This window comes from Dipodomys merriami, unplaced genomic scaffold (assembly GCF_024711535.1).
Source record: "Dipodomys merriami isolate MVZ:Mamm:240054 unplaced genomic scaffold, mDipMer1.0.p SCAF_2, whole genome shotgun sequence".
Lineage (NCBI taxonomy): Eukaryota > Metazoa > Chordata > Mammalia > Rodentia > Heteromyidae > Dipodomys > Dipodomys merriami.
Genome location: NW_027203381.1, coordinates 116,517,659 through 116,532,123, shown reverse-complemented (window position 1 = coordinate 116,532,123; position 14,465 = coordinate 116,517,659). Strand labels below are relative to the sequence as shown.

The 14,465-nt window shown below is 48.2% G+C and overlaps 1 protein-coding gene across 2 annotated transcripts in view; it reads right to left on the bottom strand.

The window, feature by feature from the left end:
* Nucleotides 1–14,465, bottom strand: part of Dop1b (DOP1 leucine zipper like protein B) — a 95,281-nt gene that overhangs the window by 48,088 nt on the left and 32,728 nt on the right. For both annotated transcript variants that reach the window (XM_070030650.1, XM_070030651.1), the window contains exons 4-10: nucleotides 13,907–14,077; nucleotides 11,922–12,111; nucleotides 10,063–10,161; nucleotides 9,782–9,905; nucleotides 6,752–6,861; nucleotides 6,068–6,182; nucleotides 970–1,090 (exon numbers count right to left, since the gene is read on the bottom strand). In XM_070030650.1, coding sequence (XP_069886751.1) covers nucleotides 970–1,090; nucleotides 6,068–6,182; nucleotides 6,752–6,861; nucleotides 9,782–9,905; nucleotides 10,063–10,161; nucleotides 11,922–12,111; nucleotides 13,907–14,077 — 930 coding nt within the window. The remainder of the gene's footprint in view (nucleotides 1–969; nucleotides 1,091–6,067; nucleotides 6,183–6,751; nucleotides 6,862–9,781; nucleotides 9,906–10,062; nucleotides 10,162–11,921; nucleotides 12,112–13,906; nucleotides 14,078–14,465) is intronic.

Below are 14,465 nucleotides of genomic sequence, written 5' to 3'. Positions count from 1 at the left end.
GGGCACAACAATGACTTGACAGAAAAATTTAGGTCAAATCCAGGGCTTTACACATGCTGGGTAAATGTTCTACTACTGAACTATATCCCTTTTCAGTCCTTAGCTGAAAACAAAACAAAATCCGAAAAACAAAAAAATCTCTTTTGGCAGTACTGGAGTTTGAATACTTGCTACCAGGTGAACTACTGCTGAGCTATAAATACCTCTAGCTCTTTTTTGTGCATGTTATTTTTGCAAGATTGGGAGACTCTTATCTCCAATCAACCAAAAACAGCCAGAATAGAGGTAAGGGTCAAGTAGTAGGGTGCCAGCCTTGGGCAAAAAAGTTAAGCAAAGCCAGACACCAGTGGCTCTTGCCTGTAATCCTAGCGACTTGGAGGCTGAGATCTAACGATTGTGTGGTTCAAAGCCAGCCTAGGCAGAGAGAGGGCTAAAGGGCTAAAGATAAGAGTCTCTAGTTAACCACCAACAAACCAGGAGTGACCCTGTGGCTCAAGTGGTAGGGTGCTAGTCTTGAGCCACGTGCCAGTGTCTCATACCTGTAATCCTAGCTACTCAAAAGACTGAGAGCTGAAGATTGAGATTCAAAGCCAGCCCGGGCGGGAAAGTCTGTGAGACTCTTATCTCCAATAAACCACTCAGAAATCTGGAAGTGGCGCTGTGGCTCAAGTGGTAGAGTACTAGCCTTAGAGCTGAAGGACAGTGTTGTTCAGGCCCAGAGTTCAAGCCCCATGACTAACAACAACAACAAAAAAAGCTCAAGGATAGCAACTAGGCCCTGAGTTCAAGCCTCAAAATCAGCACACACACACACACACACACACACACACACACACAAAGTAAGCAAGAGTATAAGACCCTGACTTCAAGCCCCCCGGCAGTGTGGGGGGGAGGGGGAGGGAGAGTGAACAAAAACAACTGTGGCACCAAGGGAAGCCTGTGACATCAGAGGCCATATCCATATCATACCTTAGCAACAGATTTCCACTCTGAGTGTAGCTAAGTTTAAGGTCGGAGCCAAGGGCATCTCTACAGTAAGAATAAAAGGCTCTGATGACTTCGAGAAACAAATTCTCAACCACCTGAGGCCCTGAAATCAAAAGGAAAATGGTCAGAGGAGGACTAAAAATCCACTGTAACATCAACCAAGACACTCATCTCACACACTCACACCCCCACACCCCCCCCCACCTCATAAATAAGGCCTTTTATGCACTCCTAATGCACAGAAACATACTGCTAGGATAGCAACAACGTTAGCTAGAGAACAACCTTCATGAAAATGACCCATGCTTCTACAGAGCTCACTATGCGCTGGACCCTGCTGCTGGCATTTCACAGCTAGGAATGGCTGAGTCTGCTACATAGCCATGTGAGCAGAGACCATATTGTTACCCCTGATGACACACAGGAGACCGAGGCTCGGAGAGGTCAAGCCAGTGTAACTATATGCTACATGTTCCAGTGACAACCTGCCAGGCCAGGCATACATACTACTCCACAGAAACGTGTACACGTGAGGGCACCATCCTCACGCTTGCGTTTTCATTATGGATGAGAACATAAAACAAGTAACTCCAAGCCTGAAAAGATCATAAAGACCCACAAAGAATTGCACCAGCTGTGAGAGGCGTCCTTGCTGGTCTGACAGTGTCGGGCAGGGGAGTCCCGAGGTACACACTCAGGGCCAGGCCGCTGGGGGACAGCTCTTAGCCCACACGTCCAGAGGGATGAAGGCATGTCCACTCACAGGATATTACCCTGCTGCCAACACCGCTGTGCATAAAGCAGTCAGCAGATTCAGATACTCTTTCCTTTCTGCAGTGCTGGGGATGGAATGTGGGGCCTTGCACACACTAAGTAACACTGAGCTACACTCCCAGCCCCTGTAGTTACCTCTTTTTTTCCTTTGGTACTGGGACTTGAACTCATGACTTGGGCTTGCTAGGCAGACACTTTGCCACACGAGCCACGTCTCTAGTTCCTTTTTCCACTGGTTATTTCAGATAGGATATTGCTTTTGGCCCCGGCTGGCCTGCACCCCAATCCTCCTACCTGTGCTTTCCTCATGGGGGATGAGAGGCACACATCACTGTGCCCAGCCATTGTGATTCTCCTGTAGCTAGGATGACAGGAATGTGCCACCATGCACAGCCACACTGGTTGAGATGGAATCTTGAGACCTTCCTTTTACCTGGCTGGCTTCTAACTGTTGACTTTTTGATCCCCACCTCCCAAGTAGCTAGGATTACAGACTTAAGCCACTGCACCTAGCTTTAATCTCCTATTTTATACTTTTCTCAAAATCAAAACATATGCCTTTAAGAATACTAGTCTTGGGGCTGGGAAGGTGGCTCAGTAGTAGAGTGCTTGCCTTGCATGCATGAGGGAGGCCCTGGATTCATTTCCTCGGCACCACATAAGCAGAAAAAGCAGGAAGTGGTGCTGTGGCTCAAGTGGTAGAACGCTAGCCTTGTGCTGAAGAGCTAAGGACAGCGCCCAGACCCAGAGTTCAGGCCCCACAACCAACAAAAAAGTAAAACAGTAACCTTAAAAAAAAAAAAAAAAGGAATCCTAGTCTTTTTTTTTTTTTAATTTTTATTTTTTTGGGTCCGGTCGTGGGGCCTGAACTCTGGGCCACAGCACTACTTGGCTTCTTTCTGCTTATGTGGTGCTGAGGAATCAAACCCAGGGCCTCCTGCATGCGGGGCCAGCACTGTACCACTTAGCCACCTTCCCAGCCCACTTACTATTATTTTTTTAAAGCAGACTAGTGTCTGTGTGCCTCAATGGGAGGCAGAAAGCAAGGGACAGAGTCACAAGGGGCAGCCAGGCCACGACCAGCCACCAATGGAGGCATGGAGCACTAGGAGTACAAGTCAACTGCTTTACATAAAACAAAGGCAGTTTGGTCACTGCACTTAATAGAGGCTAAAGTCCAGCCAGTGAAGAAATGGTCATGACTGAGTGACCATCCGCTCTGTGCTCTCTTTCTGAATCGCCTGCTCGTTTGCCTCAGTCAAGATGGCCATCAGGCAGAGCCCATTAACAATGATTATGACTGAGCAATGCTGACATTCATTCCTTGAGAAACATAACCTGGAGCCCAACTGGCAGAACAGGTACCTGGATCACTGAGGCGCCTGGCTTTGACATAAAACACATCTCTCCAAAGGGCTAATTTCTTCTTTGCATGCCAAGCTCCCAACACATGAATACATCTTGTTCTACCTTCTGGGCTAAACTCCATTTTTCGGAGCTGCCATTACTCCACACTCAGACCTATCTATTCATGCCGTCTCTGGTGGATGGGGGTGGAGAAAGGAGGCTGAGCGCAGCAGAAGTACCGGGGGCTGGTACTTAAAGTGTCAGACAGGCTTGGAAGAACAAAGGAGTCACACTTCGAGTTGGTTAAAAGCAGCCAGAGCAGCATAGCTTGGAAAAGCTCTTTGTGACACAAGGAACCATCTTGGGACAAATGACCTCAGTGCCATCAGGCTAGCTAGCAGGATCTACCCCAGTAAAATGGGTAGTGCAAGAAAACGCACTCAGGGTTGTTGGAAGTAGGGAGCTACACATGAAAAGACTTGCCTACACCTAGGGCAGAGGCTCAGACAGTTGCATGTACAACATCCTGGGTGCAAACCTTAGCACCTTGATCAAGCAATCAATCACTCCATCACGTATACAATCACTTGGTACAAAATAATTGCTCAAAAACTCATCAGCCATTGTTACCATTACAGAGCAGTCAAATACTACAGGACCTTGCCATCTCGTTCAACACAATTCGCAACCTCTGCTCATTTGTAGCTTTTCTTTCTTGTTGGCTTGAACACAGGACCTGGACACTGCCCTGAGCTCTTCAGCTTAAGGCTAGCACTCTACCACTTTGAGCCACAGCACTACTTCCAGTTTTCTGGTGGTTTATTGGAGATAAGAGTCTCATGCGGGGCTGGGAAGGTGGCTCAGTGGTAGAGCGCTTGCCTTGCATGCCTGAGGCCCAGGGTTCGATTCCTCAGCACCACATAAGCAAAAAGAAAAAAGCTGGAAGTGGCACTGTGGCTCAAGTGGTAGAGCGCTATCCTTGAGCTGAAGAGCTGATGGACAGTGCCCAGGCCCAGAGTTCAGGCCCCACAACAAAAAAAAGAGTCTCATGCACTTTCCTGCCTGAGATAGCTTTGAACAATGATCTTCAGATCTCAGCCTCCTGAGTAGCTAGGATTACAGGAGTGAGCCACTGGTGCCTCGTTCCTTTGTAGCTCTTGAACTTGCACATCCCTGCCACTTAGCAGATGCTCTGAGTGCACCAGGAAGGGCTTCGACCCACAGGCTAGAGAGATCAGCATGGCAGAATGTCAACTCTCTTCTCTGCAAAGAGCCGCCAGGAGGTGGCATGTCTGGAACACTCAGACACCTCTGAGCTGTCATGGAGATGGAAGACATGCAGCTCTCAGCCCTGGATGTCAGGTCTGACCATGAGTGGGTATTTAGAGAGTTTATTTATTTTTTAAGTAAGGCAGAAGCCGAGTGCAGTGGCTCAGCTCCAGGCTGAGGCTTGGAGAATCATGGTACAAAGCCAGCCTTGGAAGAAAAATTTAAGATACTTATATCCAATTAACTAGCCAAACACTAAAGAGAAGTGGCTCAAGTGATGGAGTGGCAGCCATGAGCAAGAAAGCATAGCAAGAAACAAGGACCAACACACACAATTAAAGAGGAAGAGAAAGGTACTTTTTCCTCAACCATGTTCATAGGACAACAGTGTGTAAGTCCAATTCATTTCCTTTCATTTCACAGTGAAAGAAGTGACTTGCTCATGGTCACAAAGCAAAAATATAGCCAGTAGCACCTCCTAAAGCTTGCTTGTAAGAAAGCTCATTGGAAGGGTGACATTAGGGCTAGTATGATGACACATGCCTGTAATTCCAGCACTCAAGAGGCTGAAGCAGGAAGATAATGCTTGAGTTGAGAAGTTCAGGGCCAAACGTAAGCTATATAGTGAGTTTGAGACCAGCTAGGCTACATAGTAAGCCTCTCAGTCTCAAAGAAACAAAACAAAAAGAGAAGCATGATGTTGGAATAAAGAAATGCTCTCACTGAATGCTGGGGATTCCTGCCTGTAATCCTAGCTACTTAAAAGGTTGAGCACGGTTTGAAGCCAGCCTAGGCAGGAAAGTCCATGAGACTCTTATCTCCAATGAACTTCCAAAAAGTCAGAAGTAGAGCTGTGGCTTGAGTGGTAAGTGCTACCCTTGAGCAAAAGAAGCTTCATAAACAGTGCCCAGACCCTGAGTTCAATCCCCAGGACTGGCACACCCCGACCCACACACACAAAGAAATGTATTCAAAAAATAAAATAAATACTGTGTTCATCCGGCATTTATGCACAAACATGTACAATGAACTCAAAGGCAAGGTCTTACTATGTAGTTTAGGATGGCTTTGAACCACAATTATCCTGCTTCTGCCTCTAAACGCTGGAAATAGAAGTATACAGGCATGTGCCATCTCCCCAGGCAAAGGGAAATCAGTTGTTGTTTTTTGTTTGTTTGTTTTGTTGGTTGTGGGGCTTGGACTCTGGGCCTGGATGCTGTCCCTGAGCTCTTCAGCTAAAGGCTAGCAGTCTCCCATTTCAGCCACAGAGCCACTTCTGGTTTTCTGGTGATTTATTGGAGATTGTCCTGCCTGGGCTGGCTTTGAACCATGATCCTCAAATCTCAGCCTCCTTAGTAGCTAGGATTACAGGCATGAGCCACCAGTGACTGGCTAGTTGTTTTTAATTATATGTGAGTGTGTGTGTTTTTAAACTGGGGCTGGGGATCAAATCCCAGGGAAACACTCTTCTACTGAGCCACATCCCAAACTATTTTAAGCAAAACCTTAAGGCAGTTTCAGAGATAAGAACTGAACAATATGACTTTACAATTTTACAATTCCAAACAAGTGAATTACAGTGGTTAGAGTGACAGACACACTGTGATTGTATCTCCCTGTGTTTCAATTCCCCGGAATCAGATCCTGTGTGTCTAGCCACCCTGAGAGGCAGGGGCTTTTCCCTCCATACCGATTTCCGGCTTGTCCAGCAGACTGACGAGGATACGGAAAGGCTTCAGATACGCATGGTGACGTTCCTCCACATCAGCATCTAAGAACTTCTGGTGCAGAATCTTAGCCAGACTCTGGTTGTTCAAAAAGGCACACATTAGGATACTGCACAGGATGATGTATGACATCATCAGTTTCCCAACGATAAAACACTCGAAGAGAGCCAATCCTGGTCCACAATACGCTACAGCTCTCCAAGCCAGGTGCCAAGGACCACACCCAAGAAAACCCTCTGAAGATGGAGATGAGCGGGTAGAGGTGTGGCTCGAGTGGGAGAGTACCTAATACTGGAGGAAAAAAAAAAAGCCAGACACCCGTAAACCTAGCTACTTGGAAGGTAGATACTGGGGCAACAAGAAAGGTTTTGAGACTCCATCTTGACCAATGGCTTGCACTCAAGCTACAGGGAGAAAGACAAGGCCAGGTCTCATGACACATGTTATAAGCCCAGCTACATAGGGAAGCTCAAACAGGAGGATCACAGTCCAGGCTGGCCTTGAAATTAGCCAGCACAAAAGGGGCCTGACAGTGTGACTCAAGTGATAGAGCACTTGCTTAGTTAGCAAGCACAAGTACTGCCAAAAACAATTCATGATGAGGAAGGCCCTGAATAGGATTATTGACTTTCAAAAAATGTCCATACCTCAACTAAAAGATCCTTGGAGTATTTTTCAAACAAATAAGAGGACTGATCTTCAAAAGAACTTGAGAGTTCAGATTCTGGCACAATGGTATTCCCTTTAATGTCTGAACCTACAAAAAAACAAAAATGGTGAGTTGCTAAGAAATCTGTGCTGTCAGAGGACATCGTACTATGAAAAATTCTCATGGTCTGATGTACGTGCATGTGCATGCACATACACAAATACATACATAAATATACATACATATAAACCAGAGTTAAGTATGCAAGTTAAGAATATTATGAATTTACTTATCTGAACAAAAAATAGTATTTTTCATACAGGTTTTCTTCTTTTTTTTGTGCTGGTCATGGGGCTTGAACTCAGGTCCTGGGCACTGTCCCTGAGCTGCTTTTTTTTGGGGGGGGGGTCCGGTCATGGGGCCTGAACTTTGGGCCTGGGCGCTGTCACTCAGCATTTCAGCTCAAGGCTAGCGCTCTACCACTTGAGTCACAGCACTACTTCCAGCTTTTTTTTTTTGCTTATGTGGTGCTGAGGAATCAAACCCAGGGCCTCATGCATCCAAGGCAAGCGCTCTACCACTGAGCCACCTTCCCAGCCCCCTGAGCTTCTTTTTGTTCAAGGCTAGCACTCTACAACTTGAGCCACAGCTCCACTTCCAATTTTTTTGTTGTTGTTGTTGGTTGTGGGGCTCGAAATCATGGCCTGGGCACTGTCCCTGAGCTTTTGTGCTCAAGGGTAGCACTCTACCACTTTGAGCCACAGCTCCACTTCCAGGTTTTTGGGGGTGGTAGGAAATAAGAGTCTCATGGACTTTTCTGCCCAGGCTAGCTTTGAACTGCGATCCCCAGTTTGCCTCCTGAGCATTTAGGATTCCAGCCAGGCATGAGTCACCAGTGCCTGGCTTCCAACTTTTTTCGGGTTGTTAACTAGAGACAAGAATCTCATGGTCTTTCCTGTGTAGGCTGGCTTCAGACTACAATCCTCAACTCTCAGCCTCCTGAGTAGCTAGGATTACAGGTTAGCCACCAGGACCTGGCTGTCACACAGATTTCCATTAACAAAATTAAGTCCTTTCTCCCTAATGCTTCAGAAATCTCTAGGCTCTCTTCGAAGTCACAGCTGTTGACAAAGGAGCAAAAACAACTCCCATTCTGGGGACATGGAGAGGGACAAAATCAGGGGCACTTCTGAGTCCCCCAGGAGTCCAAGTTCTTTTTTTTTTTTTTTTTTTTTTGGTCGGTTGTGGGGCTTGAACTCTGGGCCTGGGTGCTGTCCCTTAGCTCTTCAGCTCAAGGTGAGCGCTCTACCACTTGAGCTACAGCGCCACTTCCAGTTTTCTGGTGGTTTATTGGAGATAGGAGTCTCACGGTCTCTCCTGCCCGGGCTGGCTTTGAACCGTGATCCTCAGATCTCAGCCTCCTGAGTAGCTAGGATTACAGGCGTGAGCCACCAGCGCCCAGCGAGTCCAGGTTCTTCTGGGGAAAGCTTGGCTCCTGATTGCAGGATTCCTCTGGCTTTCATGCAGAACATCAACAGTTTCTTTCTCATTGAAAATCAGTTACTTAGTCTTTAGCTTAACCCATACAGAGCAAATTTGGAGCAGCTAAGAAAGGTACATTAGCATATTAAACACTACATGCAAATTTTTACTATTAAATATCTTAAAATATGCAGACTGCTACATTTTCCCCCAGTAATTTTCTATTCACAAATGAAAAACAAAGTAGCAGCCAGGAGTGTCTTAGCACATACCAGTAATCTTAGCTCTACTTCTAGCTTTTTTAGTAGTTACTTGGAGATAAGAGTCTCATGAACTTTTCCTGCCTGGGCTGCCTTCAGACTTTACTACTGAGCTATGCTCCAGCCCTTAGTAAACTTCCTTTTGAGACAGGGTTTCACTATATAGTATAAGCTGTCCCGGAACGCTTGATCCTCCTGCCTCTGTCTTCTCAACATTGGGATTATAGGAGCATACCACCATGCCTGGCTTTACAACAAACTTCTAATGAATGCTTTTTTTTTTTTTGGTCAGTTGTGGGGCCTGAACTCTAGGCCTGGGCGCTGTCCCTCAGCTCTTCAGCTCAAGGCTAGCACTGTACCATTTGAGCCATAGTACCACTTCTGGCTTTTTCTGCTTATGTGGTGCTGAGGAATCGAACCCAGGACCTCATGCATGCAAGGCAAGCACTCTACCCCTGAGCCACCTTCCCAGCCCTATTAGCTACATTTTTTTTTTTTAACTTCCATCTTTTCAGCTAACTTTTTTTTTGGGTCCAGTCGTGGGGCCTGAACTCTGGGCCTGGGCGCTGTCCCTTCAGCTCTTCAGCTCAAGGCTGGCGTTCTACCACTGAGCCACAGCACCACTTCCGGCTTTTTTCTTTTTGCTTATGTGGTGCTCAGAGGAATCAAACCCAGGGCCTCAGGCATGCAAGGCAAGCGCTCTACCACTGAGCCAACTTCCCAGCTCAACTAACTTTTGCTGTTTTAATGTGGTTTGGGGGATGCGAATTTAGGGCCTTGTGCATGTTTGCGCCATGCCCCCAGCTCCCAGATGACATTTAAAAAAATTTCATTTACTTCTCTTTTTTAACTACTTCAAAATTAAGCTATTTTTAAAAATTCTATGTAAGTAACTGCATAAAGGAGATGCCATGTCACAAAGCAGTTCACCAGAACAGTGAGTCTCCATCAGTGCCACCTTCCAACACTCAGCCACCCCCAAAGAGGAAATTTTAAAGAAGAAAAACACAACCTAGCCACATCTCATTCTACCAGTTATAACATCAAACAAAGACCAGTGAAATAACAGAAATGAAAAACAAAATATCCCACTATCTAAGTATTTTGTTTCTCTTTTTAAAAGAAAAGGCTGAGAGCCGCAGCTGTGTGTAGGAAGCAGTCTCCACTAGCCAGTGCATCTAGTCACTGCAGGGTCTTTCCACACGGCATGATTCAGAACTGGATCGCCAAGAATGAAACACCCCCAAACCAGCACTACAGCTTTCCCTTGCCCTCCTGCTCCTTACCTAGTAACCAGGCATAGAGTCTTCTGTTGAGAGACATGTCTCTTCTTAGCAGGGTCTGGGTGGCGGCTGAAAGGATGCCCACGATGTCGGATCTAAGCAGGGGGATGGCTTGCTCATTGGGATCCTGTGAAGACAGAGAAAGGGAGTGATGAAGTAGACAAGAGTTCTTGATACTTGCCCCTTCTTAGGTTCTGTACTTGACACAGGCTCCAGACGTCCAAGCCCTGAGCCTTTGCCCAGGGAAGTGGCAGGACTTGTCTATATCTTCACGTGTGACTTACCAGGCAGGTATAAAATGGAAAGAAAAACAGGACGATTTCCAGATTATTTCTTTGCACAAGAACGTTCGAGTCCAGCAGTGATGCACACAGTGATTTTACCTGTAAGTGATAAACAGCATTAACAGTTTGCTTCAAACACATGTAATAGCCTCTGCAGGATGCCCTGTACAGGCCTAACTAAGACCACGTCAGTGAACGCTGAAGAGCGCAAGCTGCAGGCTCAGGGCAGAGGTTTGAGCTCTATATGCTGGAAACTGGGTGACTTGGGAAAGATGTACAACTGCCCACCTCGCCTGCCCTCTGGTCAGAAGAACTGACCAGATGGCTGGGTTCAAAGATCTCAGTCTGTGATCCCCAGACCAGACTGAAAAGAAACCTCAGCTTGGGTTGGGAAGCTGGCTCAGTGGTAGAGTGCTTTCCTCACATGCATGAGGCCCTCCCTGGGGGTTCTATTCCTCAGTACCACATAAGCAGAAAAAGCCTCAAGTGGCGCTGTGGCCCAAGTGTTAGAGTGCTAGCCTTGAGCAGAAGAGCTGAGGGACAGCGCCCAGGCCCAGAATTCAGGCCACACAACCAAAATAAATAAATAAATAAAGTCAGAGTGAGGGTCTACCAGCAGGTGGCGACACACAGCTAGCCATTAAAAACAAGAGGGCGGGTCACCTGTGGCTCACTGTAATCCTAGCTACAGGTGGCTGAGATCTGAGGATTGTGATTCAAAGCCAGCCCAGGCAGGAAAGTCCATGAGACTCTTATCAATTAATCACCAGAAAACTGGAAGTGGCTCTGTGGATCAAGTAGTAGAGCACTAGCCTTGAGCTGAAATGCTGAGGGACAGTGCCTCAGCCCAGAGTTCAAGCCAACAACCAACAAAAAGTAAATAAAAGCGGGGCACTGGTGGCTCACGCCTGTAATCCTAGCTACTCAGGAAGCTGAGATCTGAGGATTGCAGTTCAAAGCTAGCCTGGGCAGAAAAGTCCATGAGACTCTTATCTGCAATAAACTACTAGAAAACTGGAAGTGGCGCTGTGGCTCAAGTGGTAGAGCTTCGCTTTGAGCTGAAGAGTGCAGGGACAGTGCCCAGGCCCAGAGTTCAAGCTCCATGACAGAAAGAAAGAGAAAGAAAGAAAGAAAGAAAGAAAGAAAGAAAGAAAGAAAGAAAGAAAGAAAGAAAGAAAGAAAGAAAGAAAGAGAAAGAAAGAAAGAGAAAGAAAGAAAGAGAAAGAAAGAAAGAAAGGTAAATAAAATAAAATAAAATTAAGTAAGTTAATTAAGCACAAGCAGTAGGGATGGGGCAAAGGCAATGCTCCGGGAAGCTGGCATTTCTCAGCTCATGAGAAGGGATGTAGCTGCCAGAGAACACAGCTTCTTGCCATGGGCCTGGAGCCTGACACCTGGAGAACCTGACCACTTAGGTTTGAGAGCAGTCAGAGGAGAGCACAGAGGAAGAAACAGGGCCGAGAGCAGCTCGGGTGACAAATGGGGGCTCGCTGCATGCAGGTGTGGTGTCTGGGGTCGACAGAGCAGGGGAGCACCAGCAATAAAGCCAGGCAGCCAAGGTTTGGCTCAGATGCTCTCCAGGCATGCTCCACTGCTGTGAAGACATGCAGTCCCCACAGGACCCCGTGGATATGAGCACCTTTCCCAACGCATGATCCTCCATGCTTGAGTTTACAAAAGAAGCCCATCGCCAGACTTGACCTCACGGTGATGCAGCCTCAGCTCTTGTTGGGAGCTCAGCACCAGCAAATGCCTCCCTCTCCCCTGCTCCCTGACGCACCTCTGCAGCCTTGGTGACACACATGGTATATTAGAGACCATGCCCGCCCCTCTGCCCCTGGAAAGAATGCAGTACCCACCGTGAGCCGGTGGTCGGTCCCCAGCATGTACTTCTGCTCCTTCCCAGGCAAGTCCCTGTTGATGTGGCCCACCACAAAGAGCGAGGCGGGGAGGCGAATGGACGGGCTTGCCAGGACGCTTCCCCACAGGGCGGTATAGAACACTTCCCGGCCCACCACCAGGGACAGTCTCAGGAGCAGGGCGTCTGTCCTGTAAACAAGACATGAAAGCACTGAGGGGTTCAGCCCATCTTCTAGATCTCCACGAACAGACTTGTCCTGGTGGGGAGGCCCCTCCTTCTGTTCTGAGCTGCTGCCCTCTCTGGCCCTTCGGTGTTCCCCCCATCAGCTGTCATACTGAATGGAAATTTGCTAACACAAACGTATCACTGAGAGGCATAGTGCCCCAGCCAACAGGAAACTCTGCTCAGCCGTGTCGCCATGGCTCAGGGATTGCCTCCACCCCCAGGCTTGGCCTGGATGTAGAAGGGAGCAGATCAACGGCTTTACAGCGAAAGGGCAAGGTGTCCTCCAGAAAACACAACAAAATGCTGATGGGACAAACCAAAGGCTTACAACTACAGAGATGTCCCTGTGCAAACAGCCAGGTATCTGCCGGGTGGCACTCACTTCAGAACACCAGCCAGCTCGGCCAGCCTGCAAATTCCAGACATCTGGGCACAGTGTTTCCCTTCCACCTGCCCTCAGCACCTTCACCTGCTGACCTCTGCTCTGAGAAGCTCCTGTGCCGAGGCCCACAGCTCTGCACCTATCTCGGCCTACCTAGCTCTCCCGTGACACACAGTCAGCGCCTTCTGTGAGCAGCTCAGGGCTAAGGCCGGGCTCTGCTGTGTGCAGTGGCAGGGCTGTACTTGAGAGGCGCCTCCCTGTCAGCACTGAAAGCCACCTGCGGGCTGGTGGTGACAGATGTCCAGCGACCCAGCGGAGGCACCTGTCCCCCTTGCCTGAGTGCTCAGACTCATACTCTGCAAGGATTCCATTTCTTTTTTCTTTCATTTTTCTTAAAATACTTATTGTTGCCGGGGACTGGTCTCACACCTGTTACCCTAGCTACTCAGGAGGCTGAGATCTGTAGATCACAGTTCAAAGCCAGCCTGGGTGGGGAAAGTCTGTAATACTCTTTTTTTTTTTTTTTTTGTCGGTCATGGGGCTTGAACTCTGGGCCTGGGCGCTGTCCCTCAGCTCTTCAGCTCAAGGCGAGCGCTCTACCACTTGAGCTACAGCGCCACTTCCGGTTTTCTAGTGGTTTATTGGAGATAGGAGTCTCACGGTCTTTCCTGCCCAGGCTGGCTTTGAACCGCGATTCTCAGATCTCAGCCTCCTGAGTAGCTAGGATTACAGGCGTGAGCCACCGGCGCCCGGCTTGTAATACTCTTATCTTGACCTGAAAACCGGAAGTGGCACTGTGGCTCAAAGTGGTAGAGCACTCCTTTGAGCTGAAGAGCTCAGGGACAGTGCCCAGGCCCAGAGTTCAAGCCTACAACCGACCAAAAAAAAAAAAAATTGTTATTGTAAAAGTGATGAACGGAGTGGGTACAGTGACATGAGTCACCGATAAGGAGTACATTTCTTTTTGGACAATGTCACCCCTTTGCTCACTCTCTCCCAGTTAAGGATTCCAACTTGCAAAGAAGACAGAAGACAATGTGTGCTGGGGCAGCTCACCTGTGTTTTCAGAGTCAGCCCTTCAGGGTCCAGGTAGTGGGACCCAGGACAAGTCTGTCATGACCCAGGGCCATTTGTCAGACAATGTGGACAGGACATAATGGAGATCTGAATCACAGTCTCCCTCCCTAGCCAGGACGCTTCTGTGGGTAAAGCATGCCATCTCAGGGTTCCCAGGGCAAGGCTCCTGGGAGAAGACGCTACCTCAAGTAGGGCCCACAGGCATGGGAAGCAGCTCTCTTGTTAAAAGCCTGTGTCTTGGCTTCTTTCTATTTCTACCTTATATATAAAAGTGGCCGCAGGACTAGACATCTGCCTACCTGTCATAGATTTCGGAGCCTTCCTCCAGACCGGGGAGCAGGCCCACGAGAAAAGCCTGGAGACTGGGTAGAAGCAGCTTCTGCAGTGGGAGGAAGTACTTCTCATATAGGCCCAGCAGCACTGGACGCACAGACATGGCTGCATTTGCCAGGAGGGGAAATAGGCCACAGCTATAGAAAGAAAAGCAGGACAGTGGTTAGAAGTTGCAGATGATCAGAAGGAAGAGCTCTTTTTTATTTTTATTTTTTTTTTTGGGGGGGGGGGGGGGGTCGGTCGTAGGAGGGACAGCACCCAGGCCCAGAGTTCAGGCCCACAACCGACAACAACAACAACAAAAGAGTCTCATGGACTTTCCTGTCCGGGCTGGCTTTGAACTGTGATCCTCAGATCTCGCCTCCTGAGTAGCTAGGATTACAGGCGTGAGCCACCAGCGCCCGGCAAGAGCTCTTGATTCTGGTACTCATGTGTTTTCACTGGTGCTGGGGATGGAACCCAGGGCCTGGTACATGCTGGACAAGTCATGCCACTGATGCCTGATGCCCACCCCATCCCCAGAAG